Source organism: Camelus bactrianus, chromosome 1, assembly GCF_048773025.1.
Source record: "Camelus bactrianus isolate YW-2024 breed Bactrian camel chromosome 1, ASM4877302v1, whole genome shotgun sequence".
Lineage (NCBI taxonomy): Eukaryota > Metazoa > Chordata > Mammalia > Artiodactyla > Camelidae > Camelus > Camelus bactrianus.
The window spans coordinates 4869864-4889814 of record NC_133539.1 but is presented as its reverse complement, the minus strand read 5'-3'; the positions used below and the strand labels follow the sequence as shown (position 1 = coordinate 4889814).

The following is a 19951-nucleotide window of genomic DNA, read 5'->3' as shown; positions in this document are numbered from 1 at the left end:
CCACGTAGTGACTTTCACCCACGGAAAGGGGTGAATGGGGCTCCTTTTGCCAACTTTGCCCAAGGCCCATTCCTAGGAGGGCTCCTCTCTGGTTTGCACAAACGCTCAGTGCCGGCGAGCAGCAACCCTCTCCCCTGGGCTGAGATGTGATAACGTGATGTTCTGGTTTACTTGATTTTTAGGGCATTGTCAGCTTTATTGCAGAGAGAATAGGGACTTAAAATGGTAAATGATCGTGGGGACTGAGGTCCTCACTGCACACCTTTAGCTAACGGCTCCACCGTGATGATTTCACTGCTGTTGCCTCTCCCCGCCGAGGTCACGGCTACCACCCAGACGCTGTACTGACGATTCCGGCTCAGGTTAGGAATTCTGTAGGAAAATGAGTCAGGAGAGGCTTCAAATTCGCTGATCACCTGTGAGAGGAGACATAAATGTTCCCACATTCAAGGAGGCAAATGGCACAAATGGGTTTCCTAAAGGAACAGTTATGAACGTATTATCTCTTTTAAGAAACAAAAGCCACCACGAATCCTCCTCTTAAAGGGCTGGCTCTGCAGCGTCTACAGAGTCTGCCCTTCTTTGTGCAGCAGCTTTGACAACCAGCAATGAGTAATTTAACCCTTTAGATTACGGGGCACGTCTGTTTTCAGCAGGGATGGAGTAACAAGGACAGACGCCTCATCCTACCGGAAACAACCAAGGGACACATGAAATACACGCAATCAGTTTCAAAGGCACTGCACGCCAGCCAGCGAGGACAGTGATCACCTGCCTGAAACACGGGAAATACATGAGGGGAGGCCTACAGTTGCAAGGTTTGTACGTTTTTGTGAGAGTTTCCAGGGAACCCAGGAGGGGTCCAGCAGCCTCCCTGGGTTGAGAAGACAGTCCTGGGAGACTGGGAGGGACCTGGAGTCCACAGGACAGGGAACAGGAAGAGAGCGCCATACAGAGTAATATCCCTGGAGATCTAAAGAGGGTCCCACTTGGGTATTCAGCTGAGCGGATCTGTGCATGTGAGGAACCCATCTGAGGCCAGGGGAAGAGCCACCTGAAGGGACGGGAGGTCCCAGTGCCCAGCACTCACACAAGGCGGGGCAGAGTGCCCGTGCCCACCAGCCACGCTGGAAGCCCTCAAGATTCACGGGCCGGTGGTTACAGTGCATCAGGGTCTCACCTGGGTGGTGGGGGATATTAGTCCTAGACTGAACACCGCACTGGCACTGCCTAACAAATAGTAAAAGCAAGATCCATAAGGATCAAACTGTCACCAAGTAGCCGCAACCAAGAATGAAAGTCAAAAATATTTATAGAAATAAAAATACCCAGTACCCAACGAGGTGAAATCCATAATGTCTGACATTCAACACAAATTTTCTAGATGTGAATAACCCAAATATCTAGCAACTAATGGATGGATAAACAAGCGTGCTGCATCTATACAATGGAGTATTATTCAGCATTAGAAGGAAGAGAAGCACTGACACATGCTTAACTTGGAGACGTCTTGGTAGCATTATACTAAGGGAAAGAAGCCCAGCACGAGAAGCTGTAGGTCTATGATTACCTTGTATGAAATGTCTAGAATAGGCAAATCTACAGAGACAGGAAGTAGATTAGTGGCTGCCAGGGGTGGGGCGGGGCAGAAGATGGGAGGAGACTGTTAGTGGGTGCGGGTTGTTTGGGGAGGAGGGTGGATGTTCTAAAATTAGACAAAGATGGGGCTGTACAGCTCTCTGAGCCAAAAGCCACTAAACTGTACACTTCAAAGTATGAATTTCATGGTGTGTGAATTATAACTTACAAAAGCTGTTAAAAATTCTAGAAATGCAAAGAAATAAAAATGAATCATAAAGAAAACATAATTCAACAAACTCGACCCATAATTGACATAGATATTAGATTTAGCAGACAAGGGCGTTGAAACTGCTATGATAATGTATTTTAGCTGCATTATAACTATAGATGTTAAGAAACCTAAATAGATACATGAATGATATAAAAAGACCCAAGTCAAACTTGGGAGACGAAATTACAACATGTGAGATGAAAAATACACTGGATTAGATTAACAGCAGATTAGATCTTGCTGGAAAAAAAGCGTTAAATGAACTTGAAGACATATTAATAGATGAAGCACAGAGATAAAACAGAATACAATATTTAACACAGCATTAGTGAGCTCTGGGGCAACAGCAAGCAGCCTAACACACGTGTAACTGAAATCACTAAACGGGGAGAGAAGCAGAGAAGCAGGACAGAATTAGTGGCTAAACATTTTCCAAATTTGATGAAACCTAAAAATGGAGAGTCAAAAATCTCAAGAAATCCCAGCCACAAAAATATGAAGAAAACCACACCAAGGCACATCATAAACAAATTACTCAAAACCAGTGATAGAGAGGAATCTTAAAAGTAGCCAGAGAAAGGACAAGTTATATATGGAGGAACAAAAACAAAGATGTCAGCAGACTTCTTGTCAAAAGCAGTCCAAGTGCGGTAGTCTGAGTGTCCCCTCTAAATTCATATATCGAGACCACATTCTCAAGGTGGGGTCTTTGGGAGCTGATTAGGTCGTGGGATCAGTGCCTCTCTCATAAGGGCACTTGTGAAAGTGGGTTGGGGCTGGAAGATTTTGAGATTGATGCTGGAAAAAGCTGACATTGCCATGAAGGGACTGCTAAAGGTGATTCTGGTGAGAGCTCAGAAAGAAAGAGGGGAGGTGGAGAGAGAGCCTCTATCTTCCTAGAGAATATGCAGATTACCATGAACAGACCGCTGGCTGACATGTGGGTGGTACGGGCCATTTTTGGATGTCTCGGACAGAAATCAGGAACGTGTTATTGGACAGTGGAGAAGGCGGTCCTTGTTGCAAAGCGGCAAAGAACCTGGCTGAACTGCGGTCATGTTCTAGTATTTTGTGGAAGGTAAAAGCTCCAAGTGATGAAACTGGCTATTTAGCCAAGGAGATTTCTAAACAAAGTGTCGAAAAAGGGGCTTGGTTTCTACTGACAGTGGTAGTAAAAGTTGAGAAGAGAGACATACATTGAAGCAGGAATTGATAAGCAAAAAGGAACTAGAACTTAAAGATTTGGAAAATCCTCAGCCTCTCCGTATCGCAAGGAAACTAAGGCACAGAGTAAGCGACTCTCTGAGGTCACAGTGCCAGCCCAGGGCGAGCAGAGGCTCAAGCTCTGCTTCTAGTCACGCTCCGCACTGCCAATTACAAGCCACCAAACACAGGAAGGACTACACGTTTACCCATGTGAACTGCTAAGTAAACCTTATGTAGGCAGGAGGCTACAAAAGCCGCAGCCCCAGCTCTGCAATTAAACAGAGGACACAAATGTCAACTAGGCCTCTACATTGTCATAAAATCTATGTTCCCACAACAAAAAATAACATCAAAGAATTTCCCACTATCAAATATCTAACTTACAGGAACCCAGTGTCGGGTGGCTGAAGGGGGGCCACGGGGCTCCGGCACGGGCTGCTCAGAGGTACGGGCACACCAGGGGCGTGTGCGCCCGTGCGGGCACCCGTGCTTCCCGGGCCGCCTTCACCCACCCCGCCCCCCGCACACCAGCCTGTCTCCTCCTTAGGAAATCATGGGCAAAGTTAATTCCTCTAAAAGTCCACAGGGAATTTGGCTTGTTTCCTGGAAAACCGAGGAGACAATCCCATGACTGTGTGTGCTTGTGTTCTGCAACGTTCCAAGGCTGCGTTGCTGCCAAATTAATTTTACGAAGCTTAACGATGTGTGAATTATAACAACTGCTCTGATTGAACAGTCAGCATCAACAGAGCATTAAAATATAGTCACAAAATAAGGATTTTCCGTGAAGGGTGCATAGCTCTTCGTTAAAACTCAATCACTGTCCCGTCTATAAGGTGTAACTGGTCCTTGTTCAACTTCTACCTGAAACACAACGACTAGCTAAAACTGATGGTACAAATACGATGTCTTATGCAGTGGTACTTCTTCCACGCTTTATATAGAAGATAAACCAAAAGCTTAAGCAAAGGAAGGTTTATTTATAGAAGCTTCCTCCAGGTGGAATGACCTTTCTCTATAGATTAGACTGGAAAGTAAAAGTCAAGCTGTTCAGGGTTCCCATGGGTATCTGGGAACGTCAGCTGCACAGGTGCCGCTCTCCTTCGATGCCAGGACACCCCCGATGACTGCCATAACTGGGCACCATTTTCCTGTCCTCAGCAGAAGGGCAAGCAGAAAACTGACTGAACAATTTAAATAATTGAAGAATTGATTCATTTCCTTCATTATATATGTAACTGGATGTTTCTGTGAGTCTGTTTTCTTGAAATTTTAGCAATGGCCTTGAGAGGTGAGAGTCGTCCCCCAAATGCCAATACTTTCTTTCCTTACAGGAAATGTGAGACCACCTCTGCAGGCCTTTCTGAGTCTAATGTTTTGGCTGTCATCTATGTCTGGGCCTCGTAAGAGGCTGAGTCAGAAATAGGATATTTTTGTTGAGTGATGTCTGTGTTCACGCCCACCTGTGGGTGGTCGGGGCCTTTGAGCTCACCATAGGGACTGGTGGGTCATATGTGACAAGATTAAAGGCAAAGGCCAGCCCTGCTCACAGCAGGAGAGAAGGCTGTGCCGGGACTGGCTGTCACTGCGGGTGGCTGGCGAAGGAGGCGCATGCGCGGACCCTGCAGGAGAGAGCAGGACAGGCTGTCTTCAGAGGGATGCTGAGAGATGCGAGGGAATGAGATGTCTCCAATAGAGGGGGTGCTGGAAATTATATAGTGTTTGTTTTAAACAGCATTACTTAACTATAGATGGTGCATAATTCAACCATCGTCAACAAGTCCAAGAGGTGGCAATAGGAAATGGGAAAAAGATTAGTCAGAAGCTCATTCAGGGTAGTGGAGCGAATCGGTTTAAGTCCTTCTCCTTAATGCTCAGCCAAAACTGCTTGTTCTGAGAAAGAGGAAAGGTGAAGACTGTTTCCTTTGAAACATTTTCCTCAATTTTATATGATGTATAATAGCATTGGTTATATGTTTCCCTAATTTTCTTTTTATTGGATAACAGGTTTTCTAACACAAGGATTGGATCATGTTTAAGCTGACTTTCTAGTTCATATATGCATTCTGTTTTGCTCTTTTTGCTATTGTTGCAGGAGGCAATTAGGTTTGTTTTGTTCGTTTGTTCATTAATGGAGGCACTGGGGATTGAACCCAGGACCTCAGGCATGCCAAGCCTGCGCTCCACCACTGAGCTGTGCCCTCTCCATGCTAAAGCTCTTGCCACCATGCCTAGTGATAGCAAAAGCTCACGAGTAGTTGCTGCGTTTGAATTCACAGACATTTATTGAGTTTAATTTCAGTGTATAGATTATAAGGTAAGTTTCTCCCCCACAAGGAACAAGATATGATCATGGCTGACAAATGGAGGGTTAATTAAAATACAGCAGCTGACAAACTCCTACTAAAATCTAGAAATAAAATTATTTCAATTCCCTTCCCTGTCATAGTCAAGGACATGGACTCATATTTGTAAAATTCATAGGAAAATAAACGGAAACTTCAGGCATTTGATTTTTTTAAAATATTCCAGCAAGTTTTAACAAAGTTTCTGACATGTTTTCCTCCCTGAAAGTGGACCCGGAGTGGACACTGCAGCTAATGGCATACACCTGTGACACCCAAGCCAGACACACGCGTTCCCAGGGCTCTGCCTTTCCGCGTTACCGCTTTAGGTCTGGTGGGTGGAGTCGTGCATTTCTAAGGAACTCGACAGAATCCTCCTCAAAAGAATTTAAGGTTGCCTAGAAGGTTTGTCTCATCCTCGTGCTTCAATGTCACCCCATGAAAAGCCTGGGAACAGTGTCTTCCAGACCTACTTTGACTCCAGAATTATTCTTGTCTTGTGGTGCTGATGTATCATTTTTCCTTTCATCTAAGACACTTTTTAACTAGTAAATAAAATAAAGTTGGCCACAATGAGCTCCTTGAAATGCTCTTTAGTAATTTCTCCAAAACTGGATGTGTACCCAATAATGGCTGAATCCTTCTCCAAATCCCTTACACTATGCAGTTCAGTGCACGAACTTGGAAAGCCTTGGATTTAATTCCCTCAGTCAGGTATCATATTTGGCCTTTGTTCATCCATCCTTTGTGGTCCTTATCTTTACTCCACTTTGGATGATGGTTCTGCCTGTTCTTGCCATCTCTCCCCTGATGGACGGTCCAGGCTGTCTGAGTGGGCTTTGCCTCACCCTTTCCTCCACTTACCCCCCAGGGATCCCAGGTCAGACCATTACAGGGTTGGGACCCACTAACCCACTGGAGTGGACTGAGGAAATGTCTGTTGTGTTAGTGAGTTTAATAAGGACCTAGAAATTATTTGAATGCAACAGAGAAAAGTGCATAGAGAATGACTGTGGAGTCACAGCCTGCTCAGATCAAATTATCCAACGCTTCTGACAGATATAAAAGGAATTTCACTTTAAAAACATTTCAATTAACTTTTTAATGAAAAACTGATTCTATTAAAGAAATATGGTGCTTTAAAAAGCTTTAAAATCTAATTATTAACCTCCAATTTAAAAAAAAAATTGAATGCTCTGAGTTTGAGGATGGAACGTTAGCAGCAGTGATTAAAAAAAAAACAAAAAAAAAACTCCCCTAAAGCAGAATAAACAAAATGCTAGCTCCCTTCATCACAGGGCAACGACACTTTCAGAGCACATCAATCTTCCCGATTAGCGGCGGAGAAACAGCCTGGGTTGCAAATAAGCAGTTAGCTGGATCAGTTTAAGATTTGCTTCTTTTTAAAATTTCCGTGTATAAATACATTTTGATCTGATTTCCATTTGATTTCACTACTTTCGCCTCTAGAAGAAGACAGTGTAGCACAAGGGTCTTCCTAACGGGACAGAGCAAGGTGCCAGCTCTCACAGAGAGAGCATTAAAACTGCTTGTTTTCTCCTTTTGGTAGTTTCCTCTGTACTGCACCGAGATCACTGCAGCGGTCATGCTATGGGCTACTTTTAAAGAAGACTTCCAAACATAAAATATTTTATTTTTTGGCCTTCCAAATATAAAAACTATTGCTATAATGTTTTGCAAGTGAATTAAAGTTGATCTCCAGCAAAGATATGAAAGAAACTAGCTTCTCTGTGTTACTGTTTACAATCAGGCATCGTCCAATTAGCCAGACTCAAGTCATAGGCTGCTTACATTTCCAGTCTCTTTCTAACAAAATTACCTCCATTTACTACAGTTTGGCTCATCCCTTCTGCCTTGTCATGCCATCTGCCATACAAATCCTCTCTCTGTAAAAGTGCTGTATTAACTAACTTGGCTGCTGTCACCTATTCAACAAATTTTGCACAAAAGGACCAGTGTAGCATTATGTAACTTCTCACGTGGAAGAAAAATTGTGAGATAGGCTATTCTCAGTAACAAACATAACATAGGTATAATATACAGCTTTGGGGAAAAAACAGCCATTCCATTAAGTCTTAATTTAAAAAGATTTGAAGCCATTTATTTCCTTAACTAGTACTGCATGTCTGTATCAGGCCAAGTCAAAAAGATAAGATGTTTTCAAAGCTGGAATCTTTCAAAAGCTCCAAAAGCTAGTTGATCAAAAGGACATTTTAATCTGCGGCTACTTGGGAGGCAGTCAGCAGCAGTGGAGAAGCCACACTGGTCGTCCAGTCCGAATGGATGGCGGCGCAAAGCCAGAATACGTACTGGCAATTTGCAGTACAAAATTGGGCAGACGATCTTGTGAGACTGGGCCTGAAAAGAGTATCAGGGCTTGTTTCTGTACAGAAATTCCATCTGAGGACATGCTTCTGCTTCCCTTTGTTCAATAAAATGCAAAACTGGGCTCAGGATTTTAACGGCTAAGCTTTCTCCCAACCTTAGCATGAGCCACCTGATTTTGACCAACTATAGCAACTGGATAGCTTCACCTGATGCCCAGTGAAACAGAATGACCCCTGATGAATGATTTTCACAAAATTAAAATACGGACTTCACAGAAATACTGAGCAGTCAGTTATTGGCCAGGTCACTGAGGATAGGTAAGGGGGGAAGGAGGGCCACTTTTAAAGAACCAGATTATAAAAGATAAGATGTACTTCCCCTGACTCTCCGAAAAAGTTGGAATCTAAGTGGATGTAAACAGCAACATAAAAAAATTTAAAGCAGATTTAGAACATATTGCATCAGAACTGGCCGTGATAAACTGTAGTATTTCAAGGGAAGCTTCAAGAATATACTTCCCTGGAATTTTTATAAAACCAGAGTTAGCGTTCATAGGCTTAGGAGCAGGTATGTCTGAAGGACACTTGTCTAGTTTTTTCCCAGCCATATGATGATAAATGCTAGGGTAAAATCTGGTTAATCACAAGAGCAGAGAGGGCCTGAGATATGCCAGCCACCTCGAGGTGCTCAGCTAAGATGTGCTGACACGTAATTAATTGCATACATGTAAGTGGAATATGACTGGGCATTCTTTGGGTGACTTTTGGCATTTCTATATTTTCTGCTTTGCTGTTACAGAAAAAAAAAGAGGTCCAGCAATAGGTCATTGAGCTGGAACCATGGAAGAAGGTCCATGTCAGTGACTCAAAAGCATTTTAGTGAAATCCTTCTGGGATGGGAAGTCTCCCAAAGTAAATAACACACTTTTCCTGCCTTATTAAGCAGCCACTTCATTAGACAACTTAACCTCTACTGGATGACTCACAGCCATCATCCATAAAATCTGACTCAACATAGCATTTGCTGAACATCCCCTCTTTCAGCAGAATACCAGGATTCCCCAGGGTATAGCAGCAACGAACTGTGGTTCCTGTACTTAGGAAACTGGCAAGCCACTACAGGAAACCAATATCCCCACCTAACAGTAATGCAGGATGTAATGGTTGCATCAAAGAGAGGTTGCTGGGGATCCCCGAGGCGAGACGGAGCCAGCTTCCCCGGGGAAGGCGGTAGGCTGTCGGGATGGGGGCCTGGATCCTGAGCTCAGACCCCTGTGGGCTGCAGACTGTCTTTACCTCGCTGAGCTGTGTGGCCCTGGCCAGACTGCACGATCTCCATTTCAGTACCAGTGCAGTGAAGAGAATATTAACAACTCTGCCTGCACAATTAACCATCAGACTCACTGATGAGAAGCAGTATTTTTATACATGTGGGCCCTAGAAGCAGTTGAGTGGGCCTGACAATCATTTAAAAAATACAAGAAGAGAAAAAAATATCCAATAGAACAGAAACATCAGAGTGCATCATGTATGGTAAGTGTAAGATTTGTTTACAAAGCTTTTGTTGTATGGGTGTCCTGGGGTGTGATCCTGTTGTGAGTCATGGAAAGGCAAGTTTGGAAACCACAGGCAGAAAGCGTTTAGCACACAGTGCCTAGAATATGGCAGGTGCTCAGAAATGCTGGAGTAAATGATGTAGCATTTAAGTTGGGCCTTAAGAATAAACATTTCTACGTGGGAAGATGAGAGGGAAAAGATGAGGAGGACCCGATACCCAGGCACCCCCTCAACACACACACCCCACATCACACTCACACACACACACACACACACACACACACACACACACACACACACACACGAGACATGCATGGCTCAGATTTTGGAGAGAGGAAGGTTAGTAGAATATGAGACTGGACAGGAGTCGGAGCTGAGTTGTGGAAATGGGTACAACTCATCTTGAGAATTTTGATCATTTTTAGGTAAAAACGGAGAAATCATCCAAGAAGTCTGCACAGAGGAATGACATGATTGGATACAGAATCTGGAAGAGTAATCATGACAGTGATGGAGACTGCAGACAGGAGTTGGGATCATAGTGGAAAGGCTTCTGCCCTAGTTTCGGTTTCCCAGGTGAGGACTTGAACCAAGGCAATGGCGGTGGGAGTGAAAGGAAGGGAGAGGATTAAAAAGACGTTGCAGAGAGAGCATCTACATAACACAATGTCACTTTGCAGATGTTATTTCCTCTGGTCATAAAACCCTTTCATCAGATAAAATTCTTCCCCTCCTACAAGCCAGGGCTGTGTACATGTCCTCAGTAACAGCCTCTGACCTGACTGAGTCACACTTCCCTTGCCTGGCTCCTGTGTCATCCTGTACTACTGCACCTACCACATCACACAGAATGGTGACACTCTCTGGTATTTTCTGCCCTCCTTAGAACCAAGAACTCTTCAAAGAAAGACACTCTATCCTTTGTCATTGCAGTTCTGTGGTTGTTGTTATAGCTATTTTCCAAAAATTCTGGTTTGCCTGTCTTCTTGGTACGTATTAGACTGTCCTTCCTGGTTCCCTTGTGGTTGGGTGAGGCTGTGCAATGAATTCTGGCCAGTGATTTGTGCTAGAGTATTTAATGCCTATGTCAGACCCTCCAGAGATTTCTTTCTCTCTGCCATAAAACTTGCATGGTTTTTTTTTCCTGGAGTGAGAATAACATGGGACAGAGCAACCACCAACTCACAATGGACATAAATGTGAAAGAAAAAGAAAGCTGTATGTTGGTGTAAATCACAGAGATTTTTTTTTTGTATGTTTGTTATGCAGCATAACTCAGCTTCTCCTAACTAATACACCTCAGAATCTGGCTCAGCCCTTGGCACAGAGTAGTGCTCTACATAGATTTGTGTGTAAATGAAGAAATGATCTGGTAACCAATCAGACAACAAGTGGAAAGAGAGAAGAGGAATCAAAGGTAATCTAAGGCTTTTGGTCAGAGGGCAAAGGATCTTGTTAGATCATTAGCTTAACTGGGAAACAGAAAGAGAAGAGGGGCAAGAATGAATTTGGTTCTGGACATGCTGGATGTGGTGGGATCTCCAAGAAGACATGGATGGTAGGAAGTTGGAAATAGAGAACTGATTGGTTCTCTAAGCTTGTCAGGGTTACAGAGAAACATTTTGAACCCACTAATTTCAGGTGAGAGTTAAATTATGAGAATAGATTCAGTTACTCATGTTGATACTAAAGAATATGAAAAGAGGTTAAATGAAGAGTATTGAAAAATGCCTACATTTAAGAGTGAGATATTGAGGGAGAGGGAGCAACAAAAGAGAAAGAATAAAAAGATAATGGAAGCTAAGAAAAACATTTAAAAACAAATAACTATATAACACTAAACATGCTGTGCTAAAACTTGAAATAGGAAGAACATTCTTAAGAGGTAATGCAGTTTCACAACCCGAAGGTCCCTGATGACTGCTGAGAGACAACCATCACGATGCCATCATTATAGCTATAGATGGTCAGGTTAGAGCTCCTTGCCTGGTTCTGTTACGGCACTGTTTTTTGACTGGAGATTCCTGACCATTTCTGGTTCTCTGCAGCCACCCTCTCTCCTCCTCAGCCTCCCTGTGGCACTATGAAATGCAGTCTTGGGAGGCCCGGGAGGGAGACCCACACCTGCTACCTTGGCCTGAATGTTGTCTGGACCTGGTGAACGTTCCTTTTCTGGCTTCCCAGAAGCCTTGCTGAGTTCTAAGTTGTGGCTGCTCTGTGGAGAGTTAGTTGCCACAAGTCTCACTAGCTCATTCAGCAACATCTCCTGAGCCCTACTCTGTGCAGAAACTGGATGACCTTTTCATCTGAAACTAGAATCCCTGGTGTGGTTCACAGCTTGTTGGTACAATTTAAAGGCCTTCTGATTTTTAGTCTTCATTAATGAGAAGTTTGTTCTATCTAATTTCTCATTTCTCAATCCTATGCACACCAGCTTAGCAGTGGGAAATAGACAGTTTCTATAACCTACTGCTTATGTGCTATGTAGCATTTTTCAGTCTGCTGCTACTATGCGGGGAGGGTCATTAAAGAGGAAATCCAGATTGGCTATACTTTTTATCTGGGTCCTCACAAGGTTAGCTCACTTATTTGGATTTCCACTGCTTATCATACAGTATGAATTGATCATTCAAACCACTGTATATTAATTAATAGCCACGGTCCAAAAATTACGTGGATGAGTTCCTGAATCAAACATATTTTGAGATTTTGCTCTGATTGGGTGGGGGTTGATGTTTTGTTGCATTTACTGGTCCCTCACAATGAGATTAATGTTTACCAAGCATGACTTTTAGACAGCCAGTCTTGAGATAAATTGATAGTTTCTTGTTGTGTGAATGAAAAATATTGCAGTCATATCAGTAAACAAAGGATGCTGTGGCCACCAAGTCATCAGCTGCTACCGCCGCCCCCGACAGTGAGCGGAGGGAACTCAGGATGGAGACAGGCAGGCAGCCCGGCCCCTGCAGCCGCCCCCAGCGGTGCCCCTGAGGGGACTCAGGATGCGAGAGAACAGGACACTGGCCCTGGACAGCTAAGATGCACATCAAAGGAGTGATTTCAGTGAGCCCAGACCTTTGCGCCTTCCCATACAGAGAAAAGCAGAAAATGCCTTAAGTTGAGAGGTCTGGTTTTCTTTAACCAGTAATCTTTTGACTACCTGGTCTTTGTTGCAAAAACTCCTATATATCCTGGCTCCTCCTCTGCCTCTTTGGAGCTGCGCCATCTGAGAGGCCACCTCCAGGGCTCAAGTCCTCAGAAAGTCCACCGAATAAAACACAACGCTCAGCTTTTAGGTTGTGCATTTCATTTCAGTCGATGTCTATCAACACAGTTTCCAACTCTAAAGACTTTTATTTCCTAAGCTGAACTGAGGGAACACCATGAAACCAATGCTTATAATCAGATAATGCATTTACATGGTAGAGAAAAGAACCTGTGTCTTTTAACAAGGAGGAGGATGGACGGAGGCTCTTGAGAGAAAATTTACATCAGCAACGACTTTAGCTGAGGGACTCTGATAAAGAAGATTAAATTACAGAGTGTGCTGTGTCCTAATTTATTGGCCCATGTTCTACATTCAGCTATGAAGTCATTTCAGAGGGAAAAAATCAGATATATGAGCAAGGAAAATGCACAGAGCTAGGGCTGCCCTCTGGTGTTCCTTGTGATACACAGGCAACCAGGTCGGAGCCTCTGAAAACTTGTTGGCATCCGGTTTTCTGACTTAAAATTAAATTACAAAAACTAAAGATGGGGGAAAAAAAACCTTTTCCAGCAAGTTATAGTTTATTATTCATTCCATGTGAAAACACAGAATAGTAGGTGGGATTTTTCAAGGATTCGCCTCTGAAGAGAAGCGTGTCAGTTCTCTCTGATCTTCACCTGGAATGGTGGTGTTTTATTTTAAAAACAGGTCTCGTATGAGAAACCTCTGTGCCTCACACTCAGTTTTGCTGTCAGCCTAAAACTGCCCTGAAAAATGAGCTCTATTTAAAAACAGGCCTCGTACTCTTGAACGCTGTTTGAAGTAGGTGGATAGCAGCGTAGCTCTGGGGATGGCGTAGCCCTGGCTCTGGTTCACTTCACGTTACTGGGGCAGCTCCAGGGTTCTGGACCCTCCGTGCAAAGCTTAACCCAGAAGATCCGGGCACCTTGTGATAATCACATTTCCAGCTCACAGTGGGTTTTTGGCTTTTTTTTTTTTTCTCAATACGGTCCAAAGGCAGCACAGACACACCTGCCAGTGGTTGTAAGACGTCAGTGAGGGAGAAATGGAGTTATTTCCCACCTTTTCTGGTTGGCCTGCTCGCATCACTTTGTTTCTGGAAGGCTCTTAATAGCATGTTTGAAACCAAATAAGGAACTCACATGGAAGTTCTGACGCCCAGCCGACACTGAGCACGCTACACCGAAGGCTCTCCTTCAGTGCCGGCGGTGCTGCTGTTGACCTAAAGCAGCAGAACTTACAACGTGATCTTTCTGAGCAGATGAGGACCCCTGGGAGTCACACACCTGCTCCCCCTCTGCTTTTTTGTTTTGTTTTGTTTAAGAAACAGTTAAATTCTGTAAGCATTCTTCAGCGGGAATAAAATTCATGGTAATCAATACCATAATGTGAAATATGGAGTGCTCTGACTTTTAATTCCTTCACAGTGAATTCAGGGCCACAGATTCTTCTTAAAGTCCCCCATTTGTCCCACAGCAGGGGCGGGCCTGTGCGCTGGCCCAGTCGGGGGTGGGCAGGGAGGGAAGCTGGGGGGCTGGGGGGCGGGGGGAGCAGAGGGAGGGCGGCGGGGGAAGCCTGAAGCCCCTTAATGACAATTCCAAGAGCCACATCAGTAGGTGTTGTCCACTATCAAGGCCTCTGGGCTTTGATTTTGATAAGCCGGCTGGCAGTTTTGTGGGAACTCACCAGATAAACAATAATTTCAGACGACTGTGCCCCTTAGAAGGATTCAGACGCGTATTTTCAAAGGAGGACATTGATTTGTATGGGGAGACGACAGAGGGGGAAATAAAACCCCAGGAAAGACCCAAGTGGGCAGGAAAGAGGAGGGAGAATGCCCCACATGGGCCCCCCAGCTGGTTTCTGGGAGATGCTCGAGAGGCCCCTGGCTTTGCGGACTTACTGTGGGATAGGGGTGGGAGCAGAACACCGTGTACTTCCGGATGACGCCGTTCAGCTTGAGCGGGGGGAGCCAGGACACGAAGACCATGGAGGCCGAGGCCGCGGCCGCCTTGACTCCCGCGGGAGGACCTGGAACTGGAAGGGCCGTGCGTTTAGTCCCCAAAATGGAGTGCCCCCCCCCGGGGGGCACCCCCCAGCAGCACCCCTGCACCCCCTGCACCCCCACTCCTCCTGCTCAGCTCTTCAGGAGTCGGTGGGGCGGGCTGAACTGTGTCCCCTCAAAACCCACGTGTTGAAGCCCTAACCCTACGGCCTCGGAATGTGGTCTTATTTGGAGACAGAATCTTTGCAGAGATGATTAACCAAGCTAGCCTGTGGTCACTAGGGTGAGCCCTGGCCCAGGATGGCTGGTGTCCTGTCCAAAAGGGAAAGGTGGACACAAAGCCACGTGTAAAGGGAAGACCACATGAAGACCCAGGGAGAAGATGACGGTCTACAAGCCAAAGAGAGAGGCCTGGGGACGGAGCCTCCCTCACGGCCCTCAACAGGCAGTAACCCTGCTGACACCTCGATCTTGGACTTCTCACCTCCAGAACCGTGAGACAATACATTCCTGTCCTTGAAGTCCCCCAGTCTGCCCTCCTTTGCTACAGCCTCCCTGGGACCTGACACAGTGTCTCTTGGACCAGTGACCCAAGAGCTCCACTGACCCCTCTCCTCGGGCCTGTCCTGTAAGAGCTCATCTTAGCAAGAATCCTGCTAAATCAGTTTAGCCAGAACCCCCAAGGTATCGGATCACCTTCGTTACCTGACTAAAGTCTTCATTCTCCCCCACCGCCAGGTAATAGCTGATCGTCCTCGCCTGCCTTCTGCAAAAGCCCTGTTAGGTCTACGCAGCCAGAATTGCGCTCATCCCTGAGTTTCCTCTTAGTCGCTGCTCACCCCATGACCCCACTCCCTCCCCTTCGCTCCTTGGCTATAAATCCCCACCTTCACCTGCTGTATTCAGAGCTGAGCCCCCTTTCTCGCCCCTGTTCAAAACCCCACCGTGGCTGTGTCCACACCGGCCACAACGGTTCCCCTGAAAACAGCCTGCCTTTCTGTCCTTTGACAAGCGTCAGGAATAACGGTTTCTTTAACAGAACTAATACAGTCAGTTCAAGTCCCCGTCTTCCTGGGAGCCTCCTCTGCCCTTTTCGGTCCCTGGTGACTTCCTGCCTCTGAAGAGGGAATTTAGCTTCTGGGTCATTCTGGATTGTGCTGCAGTGTTTGGCTTTGGACGGGCTGGGGTGGCACATCTTGCCTCCTGAGTCAGAGAGGAACGGGGGCAGTTACCTGTCTTCAGGGACCACCCTTCCGTGCCCAGCACCGTGTGGCCCAGGAGCGGTACGGAACCACTTGTTATGAGAATAGGTTTTACGTGAAAGGTTTGCAGAAAGTCCCCTCTTTAAATCATCTAAGAATACAGAAGAGGGTGTGAACAATACTAAGCATAATTTGGGAAGTGAGACTGAACTGAAGCGCCCCTCGCCCCATCCTTTTGTTTTCCCACAAGAAAGAAGAGGCAGGATGGGGTGGGGGGTGAGAAGGCAGGATAAAGGGGAAGAGTGTTGAACCTGCCATGAGGGGAGCGCCGAGGTCCTTGCTTGGTCCCTCACTGCTCTAACTGCACGCGAAGAGAGGCTCTCCGCTTGACGGAGACCTTCAAATTCAAACCAGTACGAGTCCCTTGTGAGCCCTGGAGGAAGCTTTGAGTCTCCTCCTGCTCCAACAACAACATAACTTCACAGTAAATATTTTTGGAGTTGAAGGTGTGTCTTATAATCGTGCCCTTGACTCTTCTAGGTCAAAGCGACAAGACTGACAGCTCTGGTGAGAGCTAACTCGGGCTGGACACAGTCATCCTTTGAACAGCTAGAATCTTGGGATCAGTTTTTGGCCAGTCCCACCCACCAACAGCAGAAGCTCAAGAAAAGGGAACACACATGAGAGGTGAAGGATGGACAAAAAGGTCCTTGGGAACAAGGTACCAGTGTCCCGAATATGCTGGGCATTTATGCCAAGTTTCCTACAGGTGAGGGCAGCTGCCAAGATGTCCACACCCTGGTTCAGAGCCACACGGGCGCCCCCTGAAGTCGTTGTAGATCAGACATTTGCTTCCTATTTCCACTCTAATGGATGCCCCAGCTTGGCCACACAATCAGTCTCTTCTGTAATGCAAGCACCCAGCTGCAGTCCACCAGGCCGGGCACTCCCTCGGCCTGGGACCCCCAAGGACTTGGCAGCAATCCCTTGGCTAGTTGCTCAACAAGACTCAGTCTGGTCGGTTGCACCCTGTTTACGACAATCGTAATTTACTGGAACCAATAAAATATGAGTACAAAAGAGAGCTGTTTTTATGACAATTGATGGGACTTTTTGGAAAAGCTTTCTAAAGCTTAGTTAGAATAAAAGAAACTTCAGGACCAGTGAGAAGAACAGGACACGTGGCAAAAAACCAAGGCAAACAGGCAAGTTAAAAAGACAGGTTATTGGCCGGCAACTATATGCTTTTACTCCACTGTCAAGTAATTAAAGCGGAAGTTGCAGATGGTCCAGGATGAATACAGTTCAAGGAATGAAAGAACACAGAACTCTAATCGCTTCACCCGAAACAGCCTGGGGCATTCGATTAGCCAATGATTACATAATAGACATATATTTATATGTTTTAAGTTAAAATAGAATGGTTACGTCTCTTGGTCGCTGTACGATGCAGTGAATCTTTCTTTAGTTGATTATTTCCATTAACTTGCCTTGATCACATCAGATCAAAGCACTTCCATTGCACTTACTGTCTAAACCCCATCTGGCTTCTCAGACGCTGACTTGTGGTTTATCTCGTACAATCTCTCCTTGGAGGGTTATTAGAATTTGGCACAAGAAAATGGTAACTCTGTTGAAACTGAGGAACGAGACGTTCTGGAAGAATTTTCAGGATTGCTGAGCCAACCCTTTAAGAACCAGAAATAAATTTTTACTTCTGGTTTGGGTTATACCATAATGGTTAAAGGTCTGGGCCTTGCGGCCCCCGCGGCTGGCCCAGCTCCACCACTCGGGCCTACGTCCTGGGCGTGTTCACTAAGCTGCCTGTGTGAGTTTCAGTTTCCTCGTCTATGAAGCCGCAACAACACCTATTTACCATTTTACTGCTAGCATTATGAGGGCTAAAGAATTAACAGAGTCCTGAACACAATATGCACTAGATAGAGTCTAGCTATTGCTTGTAACACCCACTGTCATTTCTTTATATCGCATGTCGTTGAAGGAACCTGGCCTCTACTTTTGACTCAGGGTTGAATTACAAACACCAGATGCTGAGCGCGTAGGACGGTGTGTCTGGGACAGAGTTTGTGAAAACGCACCTAGCCATCAGGTCACATTTTGGTAATCCTTTTTCTTATGAAAAAGGCATGCTTAGGCAGCTTTCACAACTTTCCGGCCGCCATTTGGTGAATTTCTGACTCCAAAGTTGATTGGTTGAAGTAAAGCATGCAGCTGCCAAGAACCATCTCTCTCCAGTCTCCCAGTCTGCCTAGACCTCTCTCCGCTCCGCAGGTGCTTTTAGAATCATGTGTCTTGACTGCCAATGGCACTTGCACTTGGACGCATGGCATCTTACACCCGTCCTGCTCCAACCAGGGCTCAGCATCCTCTCTCCCAAGCTCCCTCCTCTCCTCCTCTATCGCCAGAAATGGCACAGCCATCTCCTCGGCTGCAAAAGCCAGGACCTAGAATTCTTCTCCCGTCCCCCTCCTCGCTCTCAGTGGATGTGTAAGGTCGGTGTGCCCTTCAGACCTCCGTGTGGACGTGTCAGGTCAGTGGCCAGGCTCTCTTCCACAGCCCTGGACCCCTTTTCAGGTCCCCAGATGTGGGATGTGGCATGCGTCGCCCACGTCAGGTCCTTGGCACGTGACGGCCGAGAGCCTTGGGCTCCCGCCTGGAACCGTCCCCACCCCACCTCGCCTCGGCAACTCTTACTCATCTCTCAGGTTCACTTTCTCAAGAAAGCTCTCGGTCACTAGCCTGGACTAGATCAGGGCTCCCATATTCTCTCTGAAGACCCCTCCTCCCAGCACTTATCACAGCTCGCTCCGGAGTGAGTAGTAAACCTGTGCCCCCACCAGCCTGCAGGCCCCACCTCGCCTGTGTTCTCTGCTGTGTCTCCAGGGCCTGGGCCAGGATCTGGAAATCCTAGGTCCTCCAAACAGATTTTCTCCACGAGCTCAGTGTGGTAGGCAGAATTCTCACCCCTGATGTACCTGCCTGTGTAATTACTTCCTGAGAATGTGGGCGGTCCCTGTCACTATGATGGATGGGTAACTCTCAAACTCAGGTGACATTCTGTGGCAAAGGTGAAGGGAGCTTGCAGATACAATCAAGGCTCTACTCAGCTGACTTTAAGTTAATCAAAAGGAGAGTATCTTGGGTGGGCCTGGCTTAATGAGACGAGCCTCTAGAGAGCCTAGAAGTCAGAGAGGGAAGAAGTGACAGCAGTTTGAAGCAGTAGAGACACGCTTCTGCTGGTGAGGGAGAGACAAACGGCCCTGCTCCGACCACATGACAATGTGACCCACTGGGGCCAGATGACAGGGGTTGTTGGTGGCCTCTGGGAACTGAGGAGCTGGTCTCAGCCCTCCAGACACGTGGACGGGGTCCTGCCGATCACCAGTGAGCTCGGGAGAGGATGGACCTCAGAGGGGACTCCAGGCCCAGCTGGCACTGTGACTTCAGCCTCTGAGATCCTGATCCAGGGGCCCTGCTGACTCACACCTGACTCCTGACCCAGGACACGGTGAGATAATAACGTGTTGTTTTAAGGTGCTAAATCTGTGATGATTTGTTCCGCAGCACAGAAGAGGGAGCCATGCAGTCAGGCCATCTCATATCTTAATGTGAAACATCAACGCCATTTTCTGTAAGAACATTGCCTTGATCTGAAGTAGGACAAAAGTCCAAGTCCCGACAGACACTTCTGACAGCTTCATTTAGGCATCATCGTTTTTCTGGTCTTGGTGATCAGCCGCAGGCAGGTGTGTGTGTGTATGTGTGTGGCTGTGGTTTGTGTGGTGTGTGTCTGTGATGTGTGCGGTGTGCGTGTATGTGACGCCTGTGGTGTGTGTGGTGTGTGTGTCTGTGGTGTGTGTGTATTGTGTATGGTGTGGGGTGTGGGTATGTGATCTTATGTGTAGTGTGTGTAAGTGATGCATGTGGTGTGTGTGATATCCGTGTGTATAATGTGTGTATATGTGATGTGTGTGGTGTGTGTACATCCGTGTTTGTGCATGTATGTGTGGTGTGTGTATGTAATCTGTGTGTGCAGTGTGTCTGTAACTGGTGAGTGTGATGTGTGTGTACACCCGTGTGTGTGTGTGTGTGTGTGTGCCCGTGTAACCCACCATGAAAACCAGATCCACCCAAACCCCAGAGTCCACAGTGGCTTCTCTGAGCCACGAGCAGATGACGTGACACA

The 19951-nt window shown here is 46.2% G+C and overlaps 1 protein-coding gene across 1 annotated transcript in view; it reads right to left on the bottom strand.

The window, feature by feature from the left end:
* DSCAM (DS cell adhesion molecule) overlaps positions 1 to 19951 on the bottom strand; it is a 544552-nt gene that overhangs the window by 63149 nt on the left and 461452 nt on the right. Inside the window, exons 20-21 of the mRNA XM_074373020.1 lie at positions 14441 to 14574; positions 263 to 416 (exon numbers count right to left, since the gene is read on the bottom strand). Of these exons, the coding sequence (XP_074229121.1) occupies positions 263 to 416; positions 14441 to 14574 (288 nt within the window). The remainder of the gene's footprint in view (positions 1 to 262; positions 417 to 14440; positions 14575 to 19951) is intronic.